Source organism: Lepus europaeus, chromosome 10 (assembly GCF_033115175.1).
Source record: "Lepus europaeus isolate LE1 chromosome 10, mLepTim1.pri, whole genome shotgun sequence".
In the NCBI taxonomy this organism is placed as follows: domain Eukaryota; kingdom Metazoa; phylum Chordata; class Mammalia; order Lagomorpha; family Leporidae; genus Lepus; species Lepus europaeus.
In genome coordinates, this window is record NC_084836.1 from 109,598,007 (window position 1) to 109,624,066 (window position 26,060).

The 26,060-nt window shown below is 48.7% G+C and overlaps 1 protein-coding gene across 1 annotated transcript in view; it reads right to left on the bottom strand.

Moving 5' to 3' along the window:
* PTPRT (protein tyrosine phosphatase receptor type T) overlaps window positions 1-26,060 on the bottom strand; it is a 787,789-nt gene that overhangs the window by 673,606 nt on the left and 88,123 nt on the right. The window contains exons 2-4 of the mRNA XM_062202558.1: window positions 25,195-25,466; window positions 12,486-12,567; window positions 2,972-3,087 (exon numbers count right to left, since the gene is read on the bottom strand). Coding sequence (XP_062058542.1) covers window positions 2,972-3,087; window positions 12,486-12,567; window positions 25,195-25,466 — 470 coding nt within the window. The remainder of the gene's footprint in view (window positions 1-2,971; window positions 3,088-12,485; window positions 12,568-25,194; window positions 25,467-26,060) is intronic.

A 26,060-nucleotide genomic window follows, 5' to 3' on the forward strand; every position in this document is an offset into this window, starting at 1 on the left:
CCAGCAAGCACCATGTACGTCATCTGCCTGCCAGTATTTCCTGAAATGTGGACGAGGGAGACGTTACTTAGGGAGATCTCCTTGGAGAAACAGTTACTGAATCTGTGCACCTGCCAGAGAAGCTTGGAGCATCCCAGGGCAGAGCGGGATGCGCAGAGAGCTGGTGAACTCCGCCGCTGGGCACTGCCCGCCACATCCTCCTCCCCTTCCTCCACCCTCCCACATTGCTGGAACACAGAGCATCGTTATGGGAAACAGGCCTGAGACATTTGCTTGGGCGCCTCGATAAGCCTGGGCTGGAGAAAGCTGTTCATTACATCACATGGTGTTTTCTTTATGAGGACTCCTGGGAACAATTCCTGTCTGGCCTCAGTGTGAACAACACTTAGAATTTTCCTGAACAACTGCTTTGTGTTTATCACGCAGACATCAGAAACTGTATATCTGACAAATTTTCTTTATTCTAGGAGCAGCCACGGTGCTGTGGACTCTGCTTGTGACCCACCAGTGAGCAGCAGGTGCGCACCAATGCACTTTAGCACTATCACCAGATACAGTATATGCTTTTTCTCCTATCTGTGCCGCCTCCCTTTAATTTATGCTATCTTGTCATGTTTTATGTCCCATTGCAAGCCACAGGAAAACTGTTCTGTGGAATAAGATTTGGTTTACAGTAAAAAGTAGATAAATAAATAACAAGTAAGTAGTTCTGCTTCAATATCGTCCAGAACAGGCCCAGCATGTAGGGCAGGCCACTCAGAACTGCAGCAATGACCATCATAAAATAATTGGAAAACCCAAATAAACTTGCTGAAAATCTTGTCCTCGCCCCTCCCCTCTCATTCGTAGGGCCCAGATAAGGCAATGCCGATGTATTTTCATCCTAATTCCACTTTTACTGGAGTGACATGTGGAAGTTTATTAGGTTCTCCTGTGGTCTGCGGGCAGCTGAGGGAGGCAGCAGAGGCAGGCGTTACTGTTATCTTTGTCCTGTGGTGCTGCTGAGTAGCAAGGGAGAACTGTCAGACCCTCGATGGGATCTTTCTGACCACAGGGTTTCCTACCGCTGCAGATGAAGAGAAGTTTCAGTCTCAACTCCCAGCAAAGGGTCGAGAGGGACGACCGGGCAAATGGGCACACAGGACATGGAACTGAAAACCACAACGAGGTACCACTGCACACCCACTCAGAAGGCCGACATTAAGAAGCCTGAGCATACCGACTGTCGGTGACCATGGAGAGCAACTAGAACTTCCAAAGACTCCTGGAAAGACTGTAAAATGGTGCAACCATTTCTCAAAACAGGTCGTTGCTCTTTAACAAGCTACACATACATCTGCAGGATGACCCAGCACACCCATTCCGGGTATTTACCCATGAGAAACGAAAGGACACAGCACCTTGTTTTGTAATGGTCAGAAACCAAGAACTACCCCACAGGTCTCCATAAACAGCTGAGTGGATAAATGAAGCATAGTAGGCTGTTTATCACCAAAGCATACACAGATACATAAACTACTGGCAACCACAACAATATAGACGAGCCTCTGAATAATTATGCTGAGTGAAAGCAGAGTATCTACTATGTGATTTCATTTATATAAAATTCTAGAACATACAAACTAATACAAATTGAGTGTGCTCTCACCTGAAATGTATGGGATCAGGAATGCTTCAGGTTTCCTCCTTTGTTTCTCTGTTTTTTTGGATTTTGGAATATTTGCACACATATAATGAGATATCTTGGGGATGGAACCCAAGTGTAAACACAGAATTCACTTACATTTCATATTTATCTGATACACTGGCCTGAAGATAATTTTATTTAGTATTTTTACTGCTCCTGTGTTTTGTGATCTGACATATGAGATTGAAGGTAGAATTTTCCATCCATGGCATAATGTCAGTGCTCAAAAAGTTCCGGATTTGGGGGCATTCTAGACCCCAGACTCTCTGTTTAGAGATTCCTGGCCTGCACATAGCGTCTGAAAGCCAATCCCTGGCTCCACGTTACACAGTGGGTGGGAAGAGCAGGAGAAAGGAAACACAAACGGGGACAAAGGAACTTGGGGATGATCCATGCGTCCAATGTCTCCATGCAGGTAATGGTTTCGCACATGAACATGTATCACGACTGATCCAGTGGTACATGTTATGGGTGCTCTCTCCATTGTAACTCAACAACACTGTTCAAAAATAGTTTAAGAACAAAGCAGCTGCAGCCACGTGTGCCTTGGGGCTGCAGCAATGGACATCACAGGTCTCACTTCTGGGCTGACTCAGAACATCAAACCGGGGACAGAGAGGCCAGCGTGTACCAACCTCATAACTACCTGACTTCCAGGCCTCTGCCCTCCTCTGCTGCCTTGTCCCCACCAAACAGAGCCTTTTTCATCTTGCAGGGGAAGCAGCATCAGTGAACAGAAATAACAGAAACAGAGCTCCAAGCTCAAAGCCCACCCCCGATGGAATTGTTTCACCAGACAACACAAAGATTTCTCATCTTAGCAACCTCTTCTAAGTGTTCTATGTTCTAAAAGATTCTAAGAGTGACTTTGATTTTACCCAGATGCACCGGTGCACCCCTCAATATTCAAAACCCTCCAACTGAGGTTCCATAATGCCACACACCCAGAACCTAAAATATTGTTTCCCTTAGCCCTGGTAATCTGAGCTTAAAACACAAAAATTGTTAGAGGATAGTCACTGAAGGTCACAGTCACAAAGTCTACTTTTGCAACTTTTAGGTTCCAAACTCAGTTTCTCCTTCTGTACAATGGGTATTCCCTATTTGTTGACCTCACAGACTCATAGTTAAGACTTAGCAAGATCATGGATGCGGCATACCATCCAAGGAACACAGGTTTAGAAAATACCTCCTCCTCTTACATACCAAACCATTCATCTCACACACACCTTCTTCCCATACCTAGGGATGGGCCACAGTGAACAGGAGTTTCCCCTTTCTCACCTGGAGCCAAAGTTTGTCATGCTGAGACCACTTCCCGCCAGCAATGCACTGAAACGTTGCGTTCTGCCCCACATTCACCTCGACATTTTGCAGGCGTAGAAAATGCGGTGCTTTTCCTAGGAGAGAAACCGAAGAGCACATGAGCACAGGATGATACAGACCCCCCTGCTCCCCGGAGTGGATGACAGCTCAGGGGGGCACGGCAGGGGGGGGGGGGGCTGTGCCAGGGAAGAGGCCCCACCCAGTGAAGAGGTCATGGACCCACGCCCTGTTCTAGGAGCTTTGCTCTCATATTCTCTCACTTAAACCTCACAAAACCCATTAGGTAGGCAACATCCCCACTTCATAGGGGTTATATAGTCTGGTGCAGGGAGATACCCAGACAGTGGGGGGACCAAGATACACGTGGAGATCTGTGAGACCCCAACATTCCTGTCAAGAGCTGTCACCCTGTGGCACCAGCACAACCATCCCAAGAACGTGGCCCTGGGGACTGACAGGGGCTGACAGGCAGGACCCCGGCACTGAAACCTAGGAGGAAGAAAAACTGTAGCTGGGGCTGGGGGGAGGACAGTTGTCTTACGGCCTGGGCGAGCAGAGGGAAGAAAGCTGAACTGAACACCTCCGGCCGCAGACCTGCACGCTCGGCCTTAGCGACAAGGCTGCTGATGCTGATGGAGAGGAAGAGAAGGAGCCTGCACACTACGATATGGGCTGTGGGTATCTTAACTGCTGTGCCAATGTCCCCACCACCACCACCACCAAGAGAAGACAAACAGCTCCCATTCCTCAGTGCTTCCGTGGGATCCGTACCACACAGGACAATGCTGTAATCCCACACAGCAGGTGGCCGGATTCTCTCTGCCGTGAACGAACTGAGGTGCGGAGAACCTATACACCTTGCCCAGGTTCCTATGCAGACAAGTTCCCATCTGTATGGTTCTCCAAAGAGCAGCAAAATCCACATTCCCTGGGCGGGCAACCTGTATCTAGAATAATGAATTTCTTCACTGAGGCACAGTAAGGATCTCTACCACCATCGACAAAACCAACCAAACCAGTGAAGAGCTGAGCATGGACCACCCCAGAAAGGGGCCAATGGAAAACTCCCAAAGGTCCAAGGAGGTTCAACAGAGGCCTCAGAGCTGCTTTCCAGAGAGTCGAGTACAAGGGCAGACCAACAGTAGCAACGATGTCACTGATCCAAAGTTCCTTCAGTGACGGGTATCGTGATACACGTCTTGCATCTTTTCATCTAATTTGACTTCTTGATGTACCTGCAAGCAGTCACTGCTGTCATTTCTGTGTTACAGAGGCAGAAGCCAACACTCAAGGAGTTCAATGTGCCCAGAGCAAGACATGCAACAGAATTCAGTTCAGGCCCAGTTTTGCCCAAACTTGGTATTTAACTAGCAGGTTCCTTTGTCACCCTGGCACTGGGAAGGAAGATGGTGTCGCCAGACAGAGGCCAGGGTCCAGGAAAAGGACTCCCGGGCAGAGCTGTGCTTTGTCTCCAGGATCCTCTCACTGCTCCTTAACCTTTGCAGATGATCCCTTCCTCTCTTCTTCCCCCTTGTCTACCAAACCGTGTCACTGTTTGCAAGGCTCAGCAAAAGCCCAAACAGGCAGCCTTGCTGGCAGAAAACACAGCCCTTCTGCTCAGGCTCTGAAACCAACAACAACAGGGCAGAGAACCCTCACTCCATCTCCAGGACCTCACAGCTAGGGGGCATCCAGGGTGCAAGGCCCAGGCAAGACCCCTTCTTGTGGGCTTGTCAGACTTTAAGATTCCTGCACCCAGTCAACCTGACAAATGTCACACGGCTCTGATCATCTGAAATCATTTCCTTTGGGCTCTCCTGTACGATTTGGCAAAATATATTTTGGGAGCATCAGTTCAAGTCAATTCTTCAAGAAGGAAGATAGTGAACCGGGTGAGTCTGTTTATGTCACAGGTTCAAGGGCGGGGACAGGGTCCACGTGCTGACTCTCAGCTCCAGGGTTGGGAACTCTGTGTTGGGTTTTACAGAGGGAAGCTCTCCCCCTACACTTTGGGACACAGGGAAGACAGCTTCAACTCTGGGGACTGGAAGTTATGTGTCTGTCTCCTCTGGATCCATGCCTCCCACTTGCTTGAGACTCCTCCTTCCCCCTCTTCTCCCTTCTCAACAACCGATCTCTTTGTTTCTTTCACCTTCAATCCCTCTTATCTCCTTTCTAGGTTCAGAATTTAGATAGTTATTGGGCCCTGGTGTTAGAATGCTGGAGAAACCCCAGCTTCTTACAGCAGAGATGTAAAAACCATGGGCCTGCAGGAGCTCAACAGTTATTTAAGTTAATAAAGTGGCTTAGTTATAAAATAAAACAAACAAAACACCTCCATGTCCTCTCTGTCATTTCCCCACCTTTGATAGAATCTGGGTAGAATAAAGACATCTCTACCAAAATAAGGCACCACGTAAGCACAACCATAACCCGGATCTGAGGCCAGCCTCAGCACTGGGGAGAAAGTATGGCGCGGTATGGATTCAGGGGAATGGGTGAGAGACCCTGGGCCCGTGAAGGGGAGATGCTACTGAAACCCGGCCGAAGGAAACACGTGAGACTGCTTTCCTCAGAGTGGTGACTCAAGTGATTTCTCAAGGAAAATTAAAAAAAAATCCAGATTTTATAAAATCTCCCATTCACTGACAGCATCTCTACTAAAATTCTGTATAGGAGGCCTATACCACAGTGCAGAGGCCTGAGACGCTGCTTGCAATGCCAGCATCCGATACTGGAGCATTGGTGTTGGTCCTGGGTGCCCAGCTTCTGATCCAGCTCCCTGCTAATGTGCCAGGGCAGGCAGTAGAAGATGGACCAAGGGCTTGGGGCCCTGCACTTGTCGGGGACCAGGATGGAGTTCCTGGCTGTTGCCTTTGGCCTGGCTCAGATCTGGCTGCTGTGGCCATTTGAAGAATGAACCAGAAGATGGAAGAGTTCTTTCTGTCTCTCCTTCTCTGTTGCTCTACCTTTCAAATAAGAAGCAAAAAGAAAACCTGCACAGATTTCACAAAAGATGCCGACAAGCGGGCTGTATCAGCTTGTGGTCTTGGATATGCTGTTCTTGCGTGAGTCACCTGGGAACTCTCACCTTGTCTGGTCCTATAACCAGCGATGCCCTCCACGCACTGCACTGTGGGGAGGCAGGGGGCGCTAGCCCTGGGTCACAGGAACCTGCCCCAACAGCCCTTGCTTGCCCAGCATTTCCTCCATCTGGCCTCCCTCTCATCACTGCTCCCTGAGGGCCTGGCTCTTCCCTGAACTCTCTGGGGCTTCTCCAGGTGCTCGGGACATGCTTGGTCCTCTGCTTCAGTCTCTGGGCTCCTGCCTCCCCAGCCCTCTTTCTCCCAGGTTCTCATTGCAGTCTCTTGTTCAGCTGTACACTCCACTCCATCAACAGCTGCTCTGCCTTCCTTGGGAGCTCTGGGAGAGAAAATAACCCACCAGCACCAACTCCGGCCCTGGGCCAGCCATAGGCTCATGGCTTTAAGCATCCCCCTCTACTGAACCACAGAGACCCAGCCCCCAAAGATGGGCTTCCAGTGAATGGGGTTAGCAGAAAACTGGCTGTACGTCTGGGGCAACGTGCCTTGATGCTGGTGACATTTAAACTCCTGCAGATGTCAGTGCAGCATCTGAAGACATATTATTGTGCCCTTTATCTCGCTCTTTAAACCCAACAGTGCTCAGTAGGAAGCCACACAATTGGAAAGAAAGCTCAATACACACATTAGAGGCGTGCTGCCGACGCTCTGCGGGCTCAGGGACACGGCCCAGCAAGGTTGTGATGGGTAAAAAAAAAAAAAAAGGTTTGAAAAATTCTAAAAGTCAACTTACGAGTTAGAAACTTTGAAACCAAGGAGAATATTGTGCTGACATTTATCAGGCCCAGCCCTGCTAATGGCTAACACTGAGAAATAGCAGCACAAGGTAAGTATGGCTAAGGTACATTCAGAATAACACAAAAATGTTAAATGGGCTATAAAATACAGGCGAGAGGTTTCAGTGAGTAGGAGAAAATGAGTTCCTTTGAGTGGTGTTTTTTTTTTTTTGGTTTTTTTTTTTGGTTTTTTGTTTTTTTGTTTTTTTTTTGACAGGCAGAGTGGATAGTGAGAGAGAGACAGAGAGAAAGGTCTTCCTTTTTGCCGTTGGTTCACCCTCCAATGGCCGCTGCGGCCGGCACACCTCACTGATCCGAAGCCAGGAGCCAGGTGCTTCTCCTGGTCTCCCATGCGGGTGCAGGGCCCAAGCACTTGGGCCATCCTCCACTGCCCTCCTGGGCCACAGCAGAGAGCTGGCCTGGAAGAGGGGCAACCGGGATAGAATCCGGCACCCCGACCGGGACTAGAACCTAGTGTGCCGGCGCCACAAGGCGGAGGATTAGCCTGTTAAGCCACGGTGCTGGCCCCTCTCCTTTGAGTGTTATGCCAAACTTTAGGTCACTGCTTGGAAAACTGTGAGGAACTTCCTTAGAGTAAGGACATCAGGGACCCAGTGTTGTAGGGCTGCAGGTAGCGCCACTGCCTGTGACACTGACAACCCCTATGGGCACCAGTTTGCGTTGGGGGTGCTTCACTTCCAATCCAGCTCCTTGCTAATGTACCTAGGAGAGCAGTGAAGGAGAGTCCAAGTGTTTGGGCCCCTGCACCCACATGGGAGACCCAGATGGAATTCAATGTTCTTGGCTTCAGCATGGCTCAGCCCTAGCTATTATAGCTATTTGGGGAGTGAATCAGTAGGAGAAAGATTTCTCTCTGTCTCTGTCTCTGTCTCTGTTTCTCTCTCTCTCCTGCTCTCTCACTCTCACTCTTGCTCTCCTTCTAACTCTACCTTTCCAATAAATCAATCAATCAGACATAATTTCAGCTCCAATCCATGGAGGGCATAATTCCAAGTCAAGCACTAACCCCCTGGAATAATTAGTGGAATCGCTTATTGGTAAACTCTCCCCATGTGTCAAGAGAAAACTGGAGGATATAAAAGCTGCAAGATATAAAAGGAAGGTATATTTCTTAGTAGAGTTACATTTTTACTGATCTATAAGTAAAATAATCAATGCATTAAAATCTGGGGAAAGCACTTTCAGTCCAAAGGCCAGTTCAGAAGCTCTATCTGACGACGTGACATAAACTCCCAGAAGCAGCCACCAGCATCGTGGGAAGCACTCAGCTCTCCCCACACCCACAGCACCTTGCTGAAGCCGGAAGACTGGGAACAGGTCCGCTTCAACGCCTCTGTCTCCCATTCCGATCCATCAGGTAATACCCAGCTGGTTCCACCACTAATCTCCCTACCCGCTCAACTCCACATTCTGTGTCTTCCTTGAACTGCTTGCCATGGACTGGTCTGTGTTCCCCTAAACCACAGGCATTGAGGCACTGACCCCTTAGTGACTCAGTGTGTGACTGGATTTGGAGAGTGGGCTTAAAGAAGCCATTCAGGTGGGGGCCGGAGCTGTGGTGCAGTGGGTAAAGCCGCCACCTGCAGTACTGGTATCCCATGTGGGCACTGGTTCGAGAAGCCAGCCAGGTGATAGGAGGCCATGAGGGTGGGCTCCAAGTCCTCCTGCCTGGTGGCATTCCTTTTCTTATTTCTAAAAAGGGAACAAATCTTGTATTTCATATAAACAGTTTTAAGAACATAATGAGGGGCCAGCGCTGCGGTGTAGTAGGTTAAGCCTCTACCTGCGGTGCCTGCATCCCATATGGACACCTGTCTGAGTCCCGGCTGCTTGTCTTCCATTCCAGCTCCTTGCTAATGTGCCTGGGAAAGCAGTAGAAGATGGCCCAAGCACTTGGGCCCCTGCACCTGCATGGGAGACTCAGAAGAAGCTCCTGGCTCCTGGCTTAGGATCAGCTCAGCCCTTGCCATTGCGGCCATTTGGGGAGTGAACCAGCAGATGGAAGACTTCTCTCTGTCTCTCCCTCCCTCTGTGTGTAACTCTGCTGCACAAATAAATAAATGACTCTTTTAAACAAAGAACATAATGAAGCTTCCCACCCTATCCTCCCTTCCTCCCTTGCTCCCACCCTCCCTCTCCCTTATTTTTTTTTTCTTATTTTTCTTAAGAAAAGGAAAGTTGAACTTAGAGAGACACCAGGAGTGTGGGGCAGAGAGGAGAGACCATGTACAGACGGTGGCCATCTGCAAGCCCAGGAAAGGTTGCTAGCCTGCTGACGCCTTGACCTCAGAGTCCCAGGCTCCGTGACTGTAGGAGAGTACATCTCTACCACTGAAGCCCCCCAGCCTGTGGTGTGTGGTGAAGGCAGGCAACCCTAGCAAACGAACGCGCCATCTGTTACATACCCTAATTACCTCATTATTTGTTTTATTTTCAGTCTCTTTCGCTTAAATGGAAGCTCATGAGCCTGTCACTCCTATAATCCCAGAATAGCACCTGGCATGGAGTCTTCACTCAGTAAACACTTCTTGGATGTCTCTCCACCACCCTAGTCCAGGACACCAATGACTCTGGCATGGCTCCAGAACTCTCTTCCTAATAGGTCCCCTCACTTCCTCTCTATGGCCCTTTAGCTTTCTCCATGAGCTGCCTGTGGGATTCCATGAAGCGAGGCCCCACTGCTACCCAGCATGGGTCTATCCCACACTGCCGCTCTGTATTTAGAAGACCTTTTTTGCTCGCGAGGATGTGTGAGGCCCACCATGAGCAGGCCCAGCTCTCCCCCAACATCCACTCTGCTTCCTCTTGTGCTCCAGGACGCGCTGGCAGCACACAGCTGACCTCTTGCAGGATCCTGCACCTGCTGTCTCCTCTGCCCAGAATGTCCTTCCCTCAGATCATCACACAGCAAACGCCTCCCAATGATTCCAGCCCAAGCTCAGAGCACCTCTACAAAGACCCCGCCCCTCAGCGTTCTGTGTGAGGAGCCCTCTCATACCCCTGTCACTCAAATCTACCACAGTCTACAGCACTTACTACTATCTGAAATGATGAGTTATTTAAAGTCATTCCTCCTCCTGTGCCCCTTCTAGATAAACACCATGAGGGCAAGGGTTTAACCTTAGTCACTTAAGTATCTCCTGTACCCAGCAATGCTCTGAACACAAAGCTGATTGTTTAACTGTTGAATATTTAATTGTACAATGAATGGATGGATCAAATCCTAGGCTGTGTTTGGATTCAGTGTGGGTCCTTGGGAAGCAGCCTTGGCTAGACCCAAATCAAGTTCATGTGATTCATGAGCAATAGCTAGATCAGACGACTAGATACTCTACCAGCATTTGTACCTGAACTGAAATGGGATTTTTCCCATTCCAGTCACTCTCATGGATCCCCTCGTTGCAGTTTCTGGGAAGTTTATGCTGAAGCCACCTAAGTACTGAGGTTGAACTCACTGAAGCACATTCCAACAAATAAAGCCAGGGTCACGTCTTGCCAAGATACAAGCCATGGCCCATTTGCTGTATAAGTGGCTCTCATCAATTCCATAATGCAACAGTCCACACTCCTCAGCAGGAAAAGGATGAGGGTGTCAGGAGAGTCCTAAATCCAGGAGCAGCCCAAGGAGAGGAAAGCTCCAAGAGCAGTCGTGAGATTTAGGGGTGGAAAGGCATTCAAATGCCTTCCCAAGAACATTCTCCAATGGAGATGTACCAGAAAGAAACATTTTCCATGACCACAGCCACAGAAAGTGCTTGGAGAAGGGCAGAACTTCGCCCAATCTGGCCTTAAAGGTGGTTGAGTGTGCAACAAGAAACAGGTGTCCAGATAGGGCTTCACGGTGGAGGTGAAAATTCCTATGAGAACACAGAGTTGTGGGATCCAGGAAGAGAGACAGCCATGCAGTACTCTCTTGGGAAGAGCCGGTGTCAACTACAAGACCAAGTCCAAGCTTTCAGCCCAAGGAAAGAGACAGGAATGCAGGTAGATGCCGCAATTGTGAAAGTACTAAGGATGGGATTGTGCAGGATTTGAGAAAGACAGAAGTCTGCTAGCTATTCGGGGTTACGTGTGTGCAGCTAAATGGACTACGGGTAAGGCCATCTCCTCCCAACACACCTGCTCAGTCTCAGCCCAAATATCATTCAGCATTGGGCCGTGGATGCTGACTCTCGGGACTCAAGCAAGGGGAAGACTCCATTCTGGTGAGGGACTCACCTGCACACCCACTGGGATCCTCTACACATGAGGTCTGGTTCAACACAAGCATTTCCTAGGCACGGCAGAATGGACAGGCCGATCTGAGAAAATCTGAAAAGATCAGGAAGCGACCCAGGGAGTAGGGACCTTAAGCCAGAGGAATGGAGTCTGAGTCGGATCTCCACACTCCCAAGATGTGGACGGAAGGAGGGTCTCTCCTGCACAGACGCCAAACACAGCTCCCCCGAATAAGTCTGGAACTTGGGAGTTGTCCCAGATTCCTCCAGTGATGGTGCCCTAAGGCCATGAGTCACACAATGGCATTCCAGCACCAGGAAGAGGGAATAAAGTGATGATCCAGGGCCTCACAAGTTCACTGCAGAGGTAGAGAGAGTGGTCTCACTGAGAGCAGTGTGGATGAGGCTGAAATGAGAGCAGTCCTAAGTGGCAGGACTGCAAGGCACAGCCCAGAGCATGACTCACAGCCAGCTGGGGGGAATGGAGAGAGGCCCGCTGCAGGGCTGCTTCCAACTGGACGACTGCCAAGAAATTAATGGGGATCTTTGATTAGCAGAGAACCAACAAATCTGTGGGACTGGCATCTCAGCCATCCCACCCGGGGCTGCCCCAACTCCCATACCTTTTTTGTTTGTTTTAATTTCAGAACCCCTACCCAAGTATCATCTGTGCGCAACAACCTGCATCCAAGACTTGGCCCTCAGAGGTTTTGTGAGCCCAGAAACCACATCTTCCTGCTGAAACCCATTCACGTGCCTTACACTAAATACAGCGAAGGGAGGGCAATTTCCGGGAGAATGGATGGGTGTGGCGGAGCGGAGTGCGCCAAGGACTCCTGACACCATACCGTGACCACTAACCACCAAGAGAAATCTCTGCCTACCCCTACACAGAGTTGATGAGCATATTTAAGATTATTTTTAAAGAATTAATAGCTCTGGGGTACTTTTCCCTGTGAGTGAACAGTGAGCTAATTTGCTCCATGTTTTGGTGTTGCTGGTTTTCTTTTTTTAAGACAATTGCACAAGATTCCATCCAAAGCCCTCTAATTCTTCCACTTCAGTGGTCTGAATCCCACTAATAAACAATCAGGACTTTAGACTCCCTTAATAATGGCAGGAGATTCAAACGAAGATGTTTTGCTACTCTCTGCAAATTCCTGGAGGTGCTGCCTGTTGAACAGGCCAGCAAAATTATGGATTTATTCAGGACTGATTGCATTGCGTATGTAAGCATTTTTGAAGGATTAAAAGAGAGAGAGTGAGAGATGTTTGTGAGCTGAATGAAGGGGGATTTGCAGCCTCAGAAATACCCGGTCTGCATGGAGCAGTGTTGGGAGGAGGGCAGACTTACTGCACGGATGAGCGAGGACCCGGACCTCGTCCACAGCGATGTAGCCAGGATGACCCTTCAGAGAGACAGATTCAAATATCACCTGCAACACACAAGGCGGGAGTCAATTTCACACAGGCGGTTGTAGGCGTTCATCACAGGAAGCCTCCCATCAGAGCCAGGCAAAGAGACCTTACATTAGGACAGCACACTACACCCTGGCAATGGACTCGGGTTCTCCAAACAAGGTAAAAAGGCCACCGTCTGCAGACTGGCAGAAGAACAGTCAGCCACATGGAACATTTTTAATGGATTTCAGACACAAAATAGGAAAAACAATCAAATGTGGCCCGAGGACTCCAATCTGCACCTTGCTCGCTGTGGTTTCAGCGACACCCAGGGAAGAATGGCCTCTCTCCCTCCCTTCTAGCCGGCCTCCCTGCCTGCCTGTCTGCCTTCCTTCCTATCTACCTGCCCCCCTCCTGCCGGCCAACACCTCAACTCTCCTAGGAAGGGTGAGAGACACGCTTACCTTGGAAGCTCAAATAAGCCAAGGAGGGTTTCCCCTGATTGGATCCTGCACTCAGATGAAATAAGGTCCATCTGAAGCTCTTAATAATACCTCTTAAAAATAAGCAACAACCTAGCTGCTCGTATCTGAGAACAGAGGGCAATGTGTTCTTTGGATTTCCTCGTGTAACTACCACCTGAATTGTTTATTTCCACAAAGTGCATGTATGCTTAAGCTGTTAGAGTTCGGATAACAACTTCCCTCGTCCCCCAACCCCTGTCTCCACCAAGGTCATGTGAGCGTCTGTGTGGACAACCTGCGCAGCACCTCTGACCTCCCCGATGCCAATGCCTCAGCTCACGCTCACTCTCGGCTTTCTTCACTTCAGAAAATCCCCGTTTCCCTGCACTTGGGCACAATCCCCTCCCCCGCAGCACTCTGCCAGGTCACTGCCCTCGTTCCTGCCATCTGGGCCTCTGCTTCTGGGCAGTCAGTGCACCTGCCTGGACTCCCCTGCATTCTCAAGCAGCCCAAGTTCACCTCACCACGTGGCCTAATCACCAGACAGTTCCCTCTGCATCTTCAGCTCAACCTTGCCACGCCTGTCATGAACCTGCCTTCCGTCATTCCTGTACCACACACACGAGTTTTCCCTTCAACAGACTCCGTCCAGTCCCAGGAGACACACACACCGGCAGGAGGGAAGAGAAGGCTGCTTGCTGACCTCTAACCCGCTGACCTGGTCTACATGCACACCCCCCACGGTCTTCTCTGCAGGAAATGCCAGTGCTCTTGACCCTGACCCCTGCTGCATTGTCTACCCTCCTGGTTCTGGTTCTGCTCAACTTTCTATCCTGTAGCCCAGACCCTCCCTCTTACTCCTAACCCTGACTTATGGAAACGCTTGGGCTTCTCCACTGACAAACAACCCTTCAGCAGCCGTTTCACCCCTGTTACCGCATAGTTGTTTCAATCACACTGGAACGTCTCCATAATTTTATCTTTACTCATGCCCAATACTTCCTTACTTTCTACTTCAAAACCCCAACCTGTTGTACTCTAGATCTCATCTGTAACACTCTCTCAAAAGCTGTTTTCATGGCAGACACTAGCAGTCACCTGATTGCTAAATCCAGTGGGTACTTTTACAGAGGAGGGTGGTGTAGTACATGAGCTCTGGGTCAGAATGCCTGGTTCAAGTCTGGCTCTGCCACTTACTGGGGTGTGACCCTGAGCAAGGTACTTGCTGCTCTGTGCCTTGGTTTCTGCACCTACAATTACAGCATTTACCTCACTGGATAGGGTAGTTTTTCAGTCCATATCCTACTTAGAACACTCTACGGCACATGATAGGCTCTCAATAAATGTTTGCTACAATTATTATTACTGCCTGACCATTCTTCTATAACTATCAGTACTCATAGCTCTCTTTTTCTGGTCTCTTCTATTTAGGTACTGAGACTACATCACTCATGGTTTTTCTCATCAATCTGGGGCTATTCTGGGGGTGCATTAGCAGGTATGCCTCCTCCTCCATCTGCTCTTCAAACATGGACTTCCTCTACTCATTGCTTTCCCATGCACGCTCTCTTTAACCTCCACCATTCACTGCCAGCTCCCAGGCCAGCATCTCTACTCTCAGACTTTTCACCTGAACAGCAAGCAGTTCACTCATCCAGCTCACAGCTCTGTGTTTCCACCTTGGTATCACATCAGTGCCGCAAACGCAATCTTCACCCTCACCCAGGGGTCACCCTCCTGAACTGTGGAACTCATGGGTGGTGCCACCAGCTCCATCCAAGCTGAAGATCTGGGCTTCTGTCTGGGCTTCTCCTTCTCTCCTTCTCCCTTTCTCCCTTTCTCTCTTTCTTTTTTTTGAGTCTACCTCACTGGATGTCTGAAATTTGTCCATTCTCTCCCATCTCTACTATTAGGATGCACTAAAGGAAGAAGCCATTTTTGTTTATGTCTTTAAAGATTTATTTATGTATTTGGGGGCAAAGTTACAGAGAGAGAGAGAGAGAGTGAGAGAGAGAGAGAGGTCTTCCATCTGCTGGTTCACTTCCCAAATGCAGCTGGAGCTGCGCCAATCTGAAGCCAGGAGCTTCCTCCAGTTCTCCCACCTGGGTGCCAAGGGCCCAAGAACTTGGGCCATCTTCCACAACCTTCCCAAGCCATTAGCAGGGAGCTGGATCAGAAGAGGAGCAGCCAGGACACAAACCAGCGCCCACTTAAACGCCACAACCACAGATGGAGGCTAAACCTACCATGCCACAGCGCTGGTCCCAGAGGCTGTTTTTGTAGGAAAGCATCAGTGTACCACACTGGTCCAATCCAGCATCATGTTTTAACCTCTATCCACTTGACAACCTCCAAAGTGGACCCTGTCCCATCTTTCACTCCTCGGTTCAAGCCAGTAGATAGACAGTAGGTGGGTAAGGAGATGAAGAGGAAACTTCTCAGTGGTCCACGTGGTCACTCCAGGCCAGCCAAAGTCAAGGCCAGTACTCTCTCTTTGGGGCCTGGAGCTACAACAAGGGAGAGGAGGGCACTGGTGGCACAGGTGGCAATGGCAGTAAAGCATCAAATGGCTAATGGCTGCCTGGGAGCTACGTAAGCTGATTTGGGGACAGTGATCACACCAGACACAGAGCCACTGCACCGGCATGACAACCATGCTTCCAGAGCAGTGCGCTGGGACAACACAGCCTCTCAGAGAGGTTTAACAGTGTGCAGGACAGGACAGAAAGGTCTGCAAATCTATAAGGGTGACAGCGACTTCATCCTGCAAGGCCAAGTGAACAGAGAGCCTTTCTTTAAAAATCACACATTGCAGAAAAGCCGCTGCCTGCAGTGCTGGCATCCTATGTGGGAGCTGGTTTGAGTCCCAGGTGCTCCACTTCCGATCCATCTTCCTGCTAATGGCCTGGGAAAAGCAGCAGAAGATGGCCCAAGCGTTTGGGCCTCTGAATCCATGTGGGAGATCCGGATGAAGCTCCTGGCTTTGGCTTGGCTTAGCCTTGACTGCTGCAGCCATGCGAGCAGTCAACTAGCAGATGGAAGGTCTCTTCCTCTCTCACGCGCGCGTGTGATCTCTCTCTGTCTCCCTCTCTCTGTGTTACTTTCACTTTCAAATAAATCTTTTTTTAAAAAAAATCACATGTCTAATTATTTTTAAAAAATAACTCAAAAGAAACTAAAAGTTCATAGAAAAAAAATCAAAAGAAAATGGAATGTACAAAGTAAGTACATTTAAAAAGAAATAGCATGAAAGCATTCAAACTGTATAACAAAAATGACAAAAGTAAGGAAAAAAGTCTGTTGTGACAATAAATATAAATGGGCTAAAATAGAGGAATGCTCTCCCACTGTCTAAATAATCAAAGCCTAATTGTATACTGTAAGATTAAACACTTAAAACAGAATGACTCCATAACCTTAAAAAGAACAAGTTGAACAAAGACATAATAAGGAAATGCAAATAAATAAGACAGTTGTTGAAAATAATATGAATGCATCAAAGTAGAATTTTAAACAAAATATAAACCATTAAGTGTATTTTAATTTTAAAAAATACATGAATCAAAACTTGAAAGAGAAAATGATGGGAAATAATATCTAGAGACTTAAACCTATGTCTTAGACTGTAACTATCAAACAGGAAAAAGCAAAGGTATTGAGTACATACAAAATACAAATAATAACTTTATATTATACATATGCTAATGAGAACCAATTGAATGAAACTTTCTGTTTAAGTGTTCAGGGATTATATGAGAATATCTTCAAACAAGAAAGTGCATAATTTGGTTCTATGTATTTTCTAACTAAATTTACTAAAACTAGAAATTAATGACAAAGTCTTAAAAAATCAATTTCTTAAAAGTTATATAAAACCTTCTTAATAACTATGATGTCAGGATATGCTTAGTATGTCAACAAAAGTCTAGAACACAAGTCAAGTGATAAGCTGAGAACAATACCTGTAGTACATAGGCCCATTAACAGGAAAACAGCATTTTCTGTGTAAAACACGATTGAGAATCAACAAAAGTAGTCAACCTTCCAAACAACAATTTCAGCAGGCAAGTCAAAGGATGAAGTTGGAATGGTAATAAGCCCTGGATGCCAAAGTTTTTAAATGGGGCTGGAGATGTCAGCAGTTCCCCCAGGAGACCCTGCACAATTGGGTGGAGATAATCACCCCGGCAGGGTGCCTGGGTGTGGGGCTCTGACCACAGGACGGCCCTTCCAGGACCCAGCCTGCTCCAGCTCCTGGGAAGAGACAGCACAAAGAAACAGGAGGTTACCAGGCCCCTGAGGTGGAAACAGCCACCCAGGTATTCTCAGGAGCGAGAGATCAGCCCTCCACAGCCAGGCACACTCACAGGGAACTCAAATCCAGGCCCCTAGTGTCAGAAGTCAGCAAATGTGACCAGAGCCAGAGCAGAGGGCAGAGAAGTCTGGAGACCACTCCAGGGCTGTCTGCCTCCAGATGGAGGGAAGTGGTAGGTAAGGGCAGAAGCAGGCCACGGGAGGGGCCTCATGTCAGTGCAAGGAGGCAGAGACTGAGTGCAGGGACCAGAGCAGAGGCCTGGGCTGGGAACCCCAACTTCTCTGCCCAGTGTTCTCCAACTCTAAGGCCGCCATGTGGAATGCACATGCCCCGGCCCACAGATCCTTACTGGAAACCCCCTGGTGCAGGGTGTCAGGGAGCCAGAGCTTGTGTGTAAAGGTGAAGACCTCGCCCTGAGTTTAGGGAGTTGGGCAGAGCCAGGAAATGACTTCCCAAGAGAGGCTCAGAGATGAGTCACGCCCTAGTCCTGCCAAGAGCAGCCCGTGTGCCTGCGTGAGGGTGCTGCATCTGTGAGGCCACGCTTCAGGGGAACTGGGAGTTTGAGGACCTTTCACAGTCCTTGAGCAGAGGATGTACAGCAAAAGTTTCCTTAAAGGAGATAAAAACAGGATCCTCAGGACTCTGCTGAAGAAGACGACCACGGCCCTGCATGTTTTCCCAAGGAGAGATGGCCTAGGATAAAACTAAGAGATTCTATTTCCCACACCAGTCTAAGGAGGCCTTTGTAAGACACGGAGGAAGATCTACTGTCCAGGGGAGAGGGATGGAGTGGGGGAGGGAGGAGAGACCAGGGAGGTAGGGTTCCAAGGGTGGGCCTCTCCCTGTGACAGGCCCTCCTAAACTGTGAGCAAAGTTATAAGATTTAAAGTGCTGGATGCCGGCCGGCAGGAGAAGCACCTGGCTCCTGCCATCGGAACAGCGCGGTGCGCCGGCCGCAGCACGCCTACTGCGGCGGCCATTGGAGGGTGAACCAACGGCAAAAGGAAGACCTTTCTCTCTGTGTCTCTCTCACTGTCCACTCTGCCTGTCAAAAATTAAAAAAAAAAAAAAAAAAGTGCTGGATGCCCATGGAGTTCCAGGAAGTAGAACTGAGTTTCAGGTCCAGTTGAATCAAAGTCAAATGAGTCCTTAATTTCAGTGATCTGCACAGCAGTTTCCAGTGTGGAACAAAAGGTCATCTGACCAAGGGAGGCAAGGGAGAACAGAGCAAGCAGGTGGCTCAAAGATGGACACAAGTCCTTTGTTTTTCTAAAAAGAAAAGTTCAGAATCATTAAAAACAAGACATGGAAAGAATCTCCCATGGACACAGGTCATGATCTGAAGCACACAGCTGACAACATCTACCAGGCACCTGCTCTCCCGAGAGGAGGCAGGGGTGGGCTAAAGAGGGAAGAGCCCCGCCCGGGACCCCCTGAAGACCTGGTGCCACAAAGCCCACTCAGAAAAAGGATGGAAACCCCATGCTTGTGACCCAGCCAGGAGTCAAGGGCTGTTAATGCACGCATCATGGGGTCTAAAGCCTGGCAGTACTGGAAACCTCACTTGTGTTCGCTCCACAGAATCCTCAAGGCGAAGATTGAGGTCTGGGAATGCCCACACCTGTGTCACTCCTGTCTCGGAGACTCCAGGTACACTCGCTTTTCTTGCCACCTCCCCTTGTGTGTGCACACATGCGCGAGCATGTTGCGAGTGTGGGAGACGTGTGTCCATGCTACTGTGTTTGTGGCCACGTGGGTCTCCACTGGTGGCCGTGTGTATGACAGAGACACGTGTCTGTTCCACACTGCTTTCTCAACGTACAGTGCAGAACAGAGGGAACGTAAGGACGCTCTACCCAGCCACGTGGAATCAGAAAATTCTCCAGACGTGGCTGCTCATCACGGGGCCGGCAGAGAGGTGACCGAGACCGGGCTAAACTATGGTGGGCGTTTTGTTAATGAAGGTGCCCTCCCCTCCTTCCCCTTTTCCTCCGATTCCCTCCCTTGCAACAACTGCCCAGACCCACTGCAGGGCTGACATGATGCTACGTGGGTTATCTATCTGAAATCACAGAAGGACCCTTCACCGTACCTCCTATTACTCACTGCCTTTTACAAGCAAATTGATTCCGAATGATGATGGGGTACAGCTAACATCACACATCGCACGGCTATGGCACGGAAGATTCTCAAAACAGCCCAGCTATTCTGAAAGGCCAGGCGCTGGGCTTGCAGCCAGAGGACCTAGGCAGGATCCTGGGGGATTTCAATTTCCCTGTAACCCCTCCCACTCTGAAAGAGACGGCCTATGGCCACGGAATACAGAGGGTCACTGTACAGATAAAGGTGAGGCAGTTGTGTCCAGCACAGGGTCAGGTCTAGGGAGTGCTGAAGGACCCCCCCCCACACACACACAACTCTCCATCAAAAAGTGTGGCCGATGGTGAGGCTCTCCTCATGGGACAATTTTCCTGCTCTTGGCACTCCAACCTGGGGCTTTATCCCAGACTCACTTGCACCAGGTCCTCACAAAAAGATTTCTAATGGGCTTGCTAAGGCCTCCTTAGGGGTGTCCATGAGCGTGTACAGACATCTGCTGGCTACACTGATACTCCTGAGAATCCCGACTTGGCTGACTGTGTCTCCTGAAATTTCCCCCACATGCTGTGGCCTCAGCCCCCTCATTCTTTCCCAGGGAACACCTCAGAGGAAAACGCCCACCAGTCTTCACTCCACAAGTCACACGGGCAAGAACCAGGCTCATTCTAAGCACCAAGGCACTGGAGCTCTGGTGGTCCCAGCTTTGTCAACAATATGCTATATACTTTGGAATCCACTATCCAGCTCTTGGCCTAAGTTTATGACCTACATTAGGGTTCAGTAAACCGTGGCCTCAAACCTAAATAGGGACCCACCACCTGTTTTTGCACATTCAGTCATTTACACGGTATCTGAGGCGATGGCAGAGCTGGGAGATTACAAGAGAGACTGGACGGCCCACAGACTCAAATGTTTACTACCTGGCTCTTTGTAGAAAATTCCTGTATGATGTCTGATACAAGGATGAATCAAAGCTGCACGTGCCAGTATGCGGCCTGTCAATCTCCACGGACAGGGAGCCTGCATAATTTATCATCCAAATTGGGCCGCCTCAGGAAACAGACACTGTCAACAACCTCACCAGGACAACACAGGCTGGTCAGGCATGTCCCAGGCAAGCAGACACATACGGCACCTCCACAGACAGTCACAGGACAAAAAGAGGTCAAGGCCCACCAAGACAGGAGGCTGAATGTTAAACACCCGTGGCCTGGTTTCTTCCTGACCCTGGAGAATCCTGACTTAGCTGACTGTGTCCCCATATGCTGTGACCTCAGCCACCTCATTCTTTCCCAAGGAACAGCTGTCCTCACTCCACAAGCCACACGGGCACAAACCCTTCCCGAGATCCATATAGAATTCAGTGCAATTCTGAAGCCCTAGATACTCTGAACACAAGGCCTTGCACCTAAGTGTCACATAAAGTGACTCAATGGTGACACCTGAGCCAAGCCACACTCTGACACAGTGGTCTTCATTCATTCCATTTCTTGTGAACCTGCCGGAGTCTGGCTGTAGGAAAATTTGTATATTTGACTATGGCGTGCTGCTGTGGAGCCTCATAGAGGTGTTATAAAGCTTGCAGGGTATGCAGATAGACTAACTTTTAAATTCAAATATTCTGAGTTCTGAAACATCCGTGACACCAGAGTTTCAGATAAAAGTTTGCAGGCCTGGCAAACCAGTTAAAACACCCTGCACAAGGGGAAAGAGGAGATACAAAAATGAGGCCAAAGGTGCTCGATTTGTCTTGAAACCTCTAGGAGAGAATATCGCACTGTTAGCGACCCACATGCTAAAATGAAAGGACTCTGCTTTTAGCCACTTTTATTGACAGGTTATTGCTGTTCTAAAGGAACGAGCGAGGGCCTAGCCTGACATAAAATGCAGACAGTCCACGCTGACCATCACAAGGCTTTGCCTGGCTCACCTGTGCATTATGGATATCTGCACCAGCCAGGCTCAGACAGGATGCTTGCTAAGTGATGGACAAGTAAATTGAGTGAGTGACTGAGCAACAGTTTAGGAAAACATTTAGATAACCGCTCTGCCATCCACATGAAACTTAAAATGAGTTCTTCTGAGGATTTTCTCTCCTCTTCCCTTTCTCACCTCCTCTCTTCTCTCCTTTCTTTTCCTAACTTTCCTTGCTCTCTGCCTCTCTTTCCTGGCCACCCCATGGGTGGACGGGGGAGATGAGGACAGGGGAGAACCAAAGGCAGCAGGGTCGCAAACATTATTATTAAGACCCTGCCCCTCGCCAGTTCTCTGGGTCCCTGGGGGTAATCTGCACAGCTTGATGATTGCTGCTTCAAATACCTTCTTGTAACTCACTCCCATAATTCTCCTGACCAAGGACTCCAAACCCTCAGACCCAAGTCCAGGGCCCGCCAGAGGAGCTGTAGGATTCTGACATGATGGAGTGCGACAATTCATGCAACGCTTACACCTGCCTGAAGGCCACATGTCTTCTAAGAGCCCAGTTCATAGTCACACCTTCCTCTCCCCCTGTCAGGGGAGCCAGGCAAGGCCAACTGTTCCAAGAACTCCACTAGAGGAAGCCGTGTGGCTGTGTGGTTAGGGTTTCAGTCTGTGCTGCCTGATACGGAAGTCACGGAGCATTCATTTATAACTACAGAAATGGGGCCAGTGAGACTGAGAAAATGAGTTATTTCATTTTAATTACTTTAAGTTCACATTTCAGAAGCTGGTAATTCAGTATTGGAAAACTCATGTTATGAATCCACTTCTTCAACTGTACCTTTTATAAAATATAAATGCAGACTAGTATTCCCAATGCCAATCCAGCATTCAAATCAAGACTTGTTGAAAGCATAAAATATACACATTGTAAGGAATTATGAAGAATGTAAAATATCTCACTAGTATTTGTTTAGGTTGATGACTTGTTGAAATAACATTTCAGCTATACTGGACTAAGTAAAACATGTTATTAAAATTAATTATACCATGGAGCCAGTGCTGTGGCGTAGTGTGTAAAGCTACTGCCTTCAGTGCCAGCATCCTATATGGGCACCGATTCAAGACCTGGCTGCTCCACTTCCGATCCAGCTCTCTACTATGGCTTGGGAAATTAGTGGAAGATGGCCCGAGTCCTTGGGCCCTGCACCTATGTAGGAGACTCGGAAGAAGCTCAAGGCTCCTGGTTTTGGATTGATGCAGCTCCAGCCGTTGCAGTCAAATTGGAAGTGAACCAGTGGATGGAAGACCTCTCTCTCTCTCTCTCTCTCTCTCTCTCTCTGCCTCTCCTTGTCTCTCTGTGTAACTCTGACTTTCAAATAAATAAATAAATCTTTAATAAATTGATTATACCAGCTTCTTTTCTATTTTTAATGTGCCTATTACAACTTTATAAATTATGTATGTAGCACACATTTATGTATTCGGCTATACTAACTTAGGCTATAGCCTCCAACAGAGTGAGCATGAAGTGAGTTTCTACCTCCATGTGAGTTTATATTATCATCATTTCTGTTCTTTTTTTTTTCTTTTTTTTATTTTTGACAGGCAGAGTGGACAGTGAGAGAGAGACAGAGAGAAAGGTCTTCCTTTTGCCGTTGGTTCACCCTCCAATGGCCGCCGCGGTAGCGCGCTGCGGCCGGCGCACCGCGCTGTTCCGATGGCAGGAGCCAGGTGCTTCTCCTGGTCTCCCATGGGGTGCAGGGCCCAAGCACTTGGGCCATCCTCCACTGCACTCCCTGGCCACAGCAGAGAGCTGGCCTGGAAGAGGGGCAACCGGGACAGGATCGGTGCCCCGACCGGGACTAGAACCCGGTGTGCCGGCGCCATTTCTGTTCTTTAATGTCACCATCTATAAAATGGACATAACAGCACCAGCCTCAACAAATCCATCTGAAAACTAAGCAAGCTAATATATATAAAAACATTTGTCCAGCCGGCGCCATGGCTCACTAGGCTAATCCTCTGCCTGCAGCGCTGGCACCCTGTGTTCTAGTCCCGGATGGGGCACTGGATTCTGTCCTGGTTGCCCCTCTTCCAGTCCAGCTCTCTGCTGTGGCCCGGGAAGGCAGTGGAGGATGGCCTAAGTGCTTGGGCCATGTACCCACATGGGAAACCAGGAGGAAGCACCTGGCTCCTGGCTTCGGATTGGTACAACGCGCCAGCACTAGCAGCCATTTGAGGGGTGAACCAACGGAAGGAAGACCTTTGTCTCTCTCTCTCACTGTCTAACTCTGCCTGTCAACAACAACAACAACAAAAATTTGTCCTATGTCTGGAATATGATAGACAACAAATGACAGGTCTCATCAGCACCACATCTTACTATAACCAACATCATCCTCTTTCTCCTGCTGCTAAAAGAATTTCAGGAAATACACAAAAAAGGGACAATGAAATTAAAGAGAAATAACAACCCATTGAAAATAAAATGGAAATCAGTATGGCAAAATCCAGGCTAAGTAATGAGGATAAGTTAGTATTAAGTTCTGATTTCTAGCTATCCAGGCAAAGGGGAAATAAGGCTTGAATCGTCTCACAGATACGAACACAAGCGATCTCAGTAGATAAATGTATTCCTAACACTAACCTCAGGAAGGACTGCACCATGGATGTAGAACAGGAAGATGTCCAAGAAGGCTTCAGTCACTAATCTTCTCACCCTCAGATGCACCATCAGTTGCTAGAGAAATGTCCCCAAAATGCACATCTTGACTATAGCACTTTCTTATGAAAAAACTTTCAAAAGTGCAAATGAGGATTGACTGCAAATGGGCAAAAGTGACCTCAACGGGATGCTAAAAATGTTCCACAACTGGTTTATACTGATGGTTGCACAACTCTGTAACGTGACTAAAAATCACAGGGTTGCGCAGTTCAAACAAGTGGGTCCTAGGACATGTAAGTTCAATCTTCATGATATTAAAGTCTTTTTTTCAAAAGTCCCAGACTAAGATGACCTGGAACTGTGTTTCTCAAGTGTGCCCTGTGGGCTGGTGGGGGTCTGCATACTATGTGCCTTCAGTTCATAACGAGATAAACAGGGCAAGGAAGGGCCATGTTCAGAAACTGATCCAGAAACTGGGCATTATTGTGACTTTATTTTTCCTTCTTTGGTTTAGCAACACACTGATCTCCATTAAGTCGGGGCTGCCAGGGGGAAGTGGCTTTCACCACAGATAGTTTGTGCACTGCTCTAGACTGAACATCCCTATGACCTACCTACCCCACTTTGCAGGCTTTCTCCCTGCCTATCCCCTTTGCAACTTGACCCTCAACAGCTCAGAGCTTCCGGGCTCTGCCAGACTCTCTCACTCACTTCTTCAGACCATGGTCCCTGCTGTCCCTGACAACTCAAATGCCTTTCCCAATCATTTTTACGCACCCTTCAAGACTCAGCCAAGCCACCATTTCTCTTTAGAAGTCACCCTAATTGCCTTCCAGCAGTGATCTTTGGCTATCTCTCTCCTCTGAATGCCAAGCTTTCCACTTGTAAAACAGGGAGAGTAACAGTTGCAGGCATTAGTTTGGTGCTGTGTTCACCCAGTGTCCTAGCGAGCCCCACACACCCTGCTACACTAGGATTATTCATTTACCTATCAGTCTCCTCCCTAAGACCCTGCCTCCAGGGAGACAGGGACTGCCTCCACAAGGCCCAGCTAGGATGAGAAGCCCAGTAAGGTTGAATGATTGACTAAATAAACGAAGTCCTTTCCAGACCTATCAAGGTTATAGAGGGCAAGAGGCACCCAGATTCATCATGGTTTCTCAAAAATCAGACCATGGTAAAATGCCATCCATACCTGATAGAAATGCGGCCAGAAGGTGCTGATGGCGAGCTCTGCCTTCACCCAGCCCTCGGTGACGACCCCGGACACATTCCAGACGGGGTTCCCCTGAGGCCCGCCGTTCACCTTCACGTAGACGTTCAGGGCCCCTGGGCTGGATCTGTCCCGGCTGGAGAAGTAGTAATGGAAATCGATGCAGTGGGTGTCATTCTCCTTCAGGGTGGGCAGGAGAAGGTGGGCCTTCTGGCCAGAGGCTCTCCCAGAGCTGTTCACCATCATGAAGGATCCTGAAGACCCCCAAAGGGAGTTGGAAGTACAGACAAGAAGAGAGAATGAAAATCAGCTGCATCCATAAACACTGCGGCCAGAGGCGTGGCCCGAGGTTGTGTCACTCTAGGGGAGGGGGTCTGGTAGACCCTAAGGGACCACATCTCTTCTCTAAACATGAGTACCCCTCATCTATAAATGGGGATGAAATACCGTACTCAACAAAGTGGCTCAATGAAGTCAGAGGCGGTGACATGTGTGAAGGACTTCTACAAGGTAGACAGTCTACAGTTACAGAAGAAACACTACAGCCAGCAGCTCTTGAAGGAAACATATAACAAAAAGCCAGGAATCTAGTTGCCTGCAACCTCTGTAGGTGCCATTAGGTGAAATATAACCACATGTGAACTTGAGCTGTTTGAATGGAGGCAAAGTCTCTATGACACAAGAGGTTTCATCGCTCCAACGTATTCTACCTGAAGTCTTGTATTCAGAACAGGGAACCATCAGTTAAAAGGGAACACATTAAAGCAGAATATACCGAAGTAAGACAGGGAGACCCCTGGGGAAGTGTGAGAACCCACTGGAAGGTGGCATGGGAGGTAAATGACACT